The sequence below is a fragment of the Anneissia japonica genome, unplaced genomic scaffold (assembly GCF_011630105.1).
Source record: "Anneissia japonica isolate Jap-2015-1 unplaced genomic scaffold, ASM1163010v1 scaffold287707_len98911_cov140, whole genome shotgun sequence".
Taxonomy (NCBI): Eukaryota; Metazoa; Echinodermata; class Crinoidea; order Comatulida; family Comatulidae; genus Anneissia; species Anneissia japonica.
The window spans coordinates 53,289-55,499 of NW_022685976.1; the positions used below are offsets into that span (position 1 = coordinate 53,289).

At 33.9% G+C, this 2,211-nt stretch overlaps 1 protein-coding gene across 1 annotated transcript in view; it reads right to left on the bottom strand.

The window, feature by feature from the left end:
* Positions 1-867: 867 nt before the first annotated feature.
* Positions 868-2,211, bottom strand: part of LOC117113260 (alpha-N-acetylgalactosamine-specific lectin-like) — a 2,698-nt gene continuing 1,354 nt past the window's right edge. Inside the window, exon 2 of the mRNA XM_033256562.1 lies at positions 868-1,923. Coding sequence (XP_033112453.1) covers positions 1,649-1,923 — 275 coding nt within the window. The 3' untranslated portion in view covers positions 868-1,648. The remainder of the gene's footprint in view (positions 1,924-2,211) is intronic.

Consider the following 2,211-nt stretch of genomic DNA (forward strand, 5'->3'; position numbering starts at 1 on the left):
ATGCCTACATACAAACACACATATAACTGCTCACAAGCACACACACCCACCAACCCACCTACACTATTATGCGGTACTAAGCGTGCATGCAAAGTAGGAAAACAGAGAAACTTAGATATTCAATTGCCGTTATATTTACAACAGTTTCGGCCTTCGTCATAAACAGTTGATGCATCAAAAGATGGAGGATGATATAAAATACAAAAGTTTGGAAAGTGAATTTTATAAAAACAAGCATATCACAAATAGTTTAGAACTACAAATTATCATTAATTAATCTTTAGCTAACAAAAGCAAATAATAAACATAGATAGAGACCATGATGTGACCATATTTTCTGCAATACCATGTGACCTAGATAAATAATGGTCATGATGACACCATGCCATACCATGACTATACATGCACATCATGACTTTATAGTCATACAACAGTTTTTTTTATGGCCTAGGCAAAGTTTAAGAGATAAGATGATGTGGGGACAATATGCTCTATTTAAAAAGAAATTTAAGAGGAAGGCGCTCAAAATGATTTCGCACAATGGGTCTGTTTACACTGTGACTATACTGATCAAACAATAAAGCAATTGTTCATATAGAAAATACAAGAAATAAAAGAAGTTTTCACTCTAGTCGATAACGATTAATCGTGTATACGATAAAAGATAATTTTACAAATCAAATTTAATGACGTCATAATCAAGGGGAAAAATAAAATCGTTTTTGCTACTACGATGTTATCGTTTTCCATGATTATGACGTTATTTAATTTGATTTGTGAAATTATTTGTATATTGTACCGTATACATGATAAATCTTTGTCGAATCCTTCTAGTGTGAAGACTTTTCTTATTTCTTTTATTTTCTATATGCAAAATTGCATTTTAGCTTTTTATCGTTGATCGTTATCGTCATAGTACATTTGTTAGGACCAAAAAAGGATTTGTCGAATCCTTCTAGTGTGAAGACTTTTCTTATTTCTTTTATTTTCTATATGCAAAATTGCATTTTAGCTTTTTATCGTTGATCGTTATCGTCATAGTATATTTGTTAGGACCAAAAAAGGATTTGTCGAATCCTTCTAGTGTGAAGACTTTTCTTATTTCTTTTATTTTCTATATGCAAAATTGCATTTTAGCTTTTTATCGTTGATCTTTATCGTCATAGTACATTGTTAGGACCAAAAAAGAACCGGATTCTTCTCAGTGTGTGTTTCAGTTATTTAAAATGGAGGTTGCGCATATGACAGACCTTTTGCAAATTGATTGTCCAGACAAACTCTAAACTCACCCTCAACATGGTTTGGAGCTGAGGTACGAAATATTTTGGCTTTTGCATCTCATACGCCCGGAAATGGCGCTCTCAGACATAATTTTGACCGTGTTTTTCGAGCTTCGATGGCACGAAGCGGTAGGACGTAGTAATTAATGACGTCACTATTAGCCATTAACGCAATTTGACTAAAACTCATCTCCGAGTTTCTGAATGTAGCGTACGTTTTGTAGAGAACGTAGGACGGTCAGGAATGACAAATAAAGTTATTTATTCATTTATAGACGTTTTGATAACTTTACAAAAGTTATGTGTCAAATGTTCGAAATATTAAAACGAAGAGTTTCAACAGCAGCGACTTAAAGCGATATTCTAGTTCATGTAAATGGTCTGCATATCTCTTCAGTTGATGTAACAACATAAAAGTCAGCATCTTCTACATAATCCAGTTCTGAACTTTGACCTGTACTTGTACTCAATATACACTCGTTCGAAGAACTGATAAACGAAAATGAAGCACACAATTCTAGTCTACTGCATTCCAGTGAGCATGCGCCAGAACTCACTGCCAATAGTCTCCTTACTACGTGTTCGGCTGCCGGTGATTTGTGTCTTTCAGATATGTAAAAGCTTTGATAGATAATACTCGAAGCTGTAACGTAAATCAATACAGTGATATATCTGTCTCTTATACACATCTAGATGTGTATAAGAGACAGGGTTAGGCCTAGGCATATACAAACTATTCAAACATTAGACAAACAATCAACACTATTTTAAATAAAGTGCATTAATTTACATGTTAATTATTAGATCAATTTAACTATCTAGGACCTACTACTACTACTACTACAGCTAGGCATTACTAAAATGCGAGTTTATTCGTCGTGGAATGTGGATGATGCCTTGAAAGCTAGCTCAAATTTGCGCGGAAAATGGC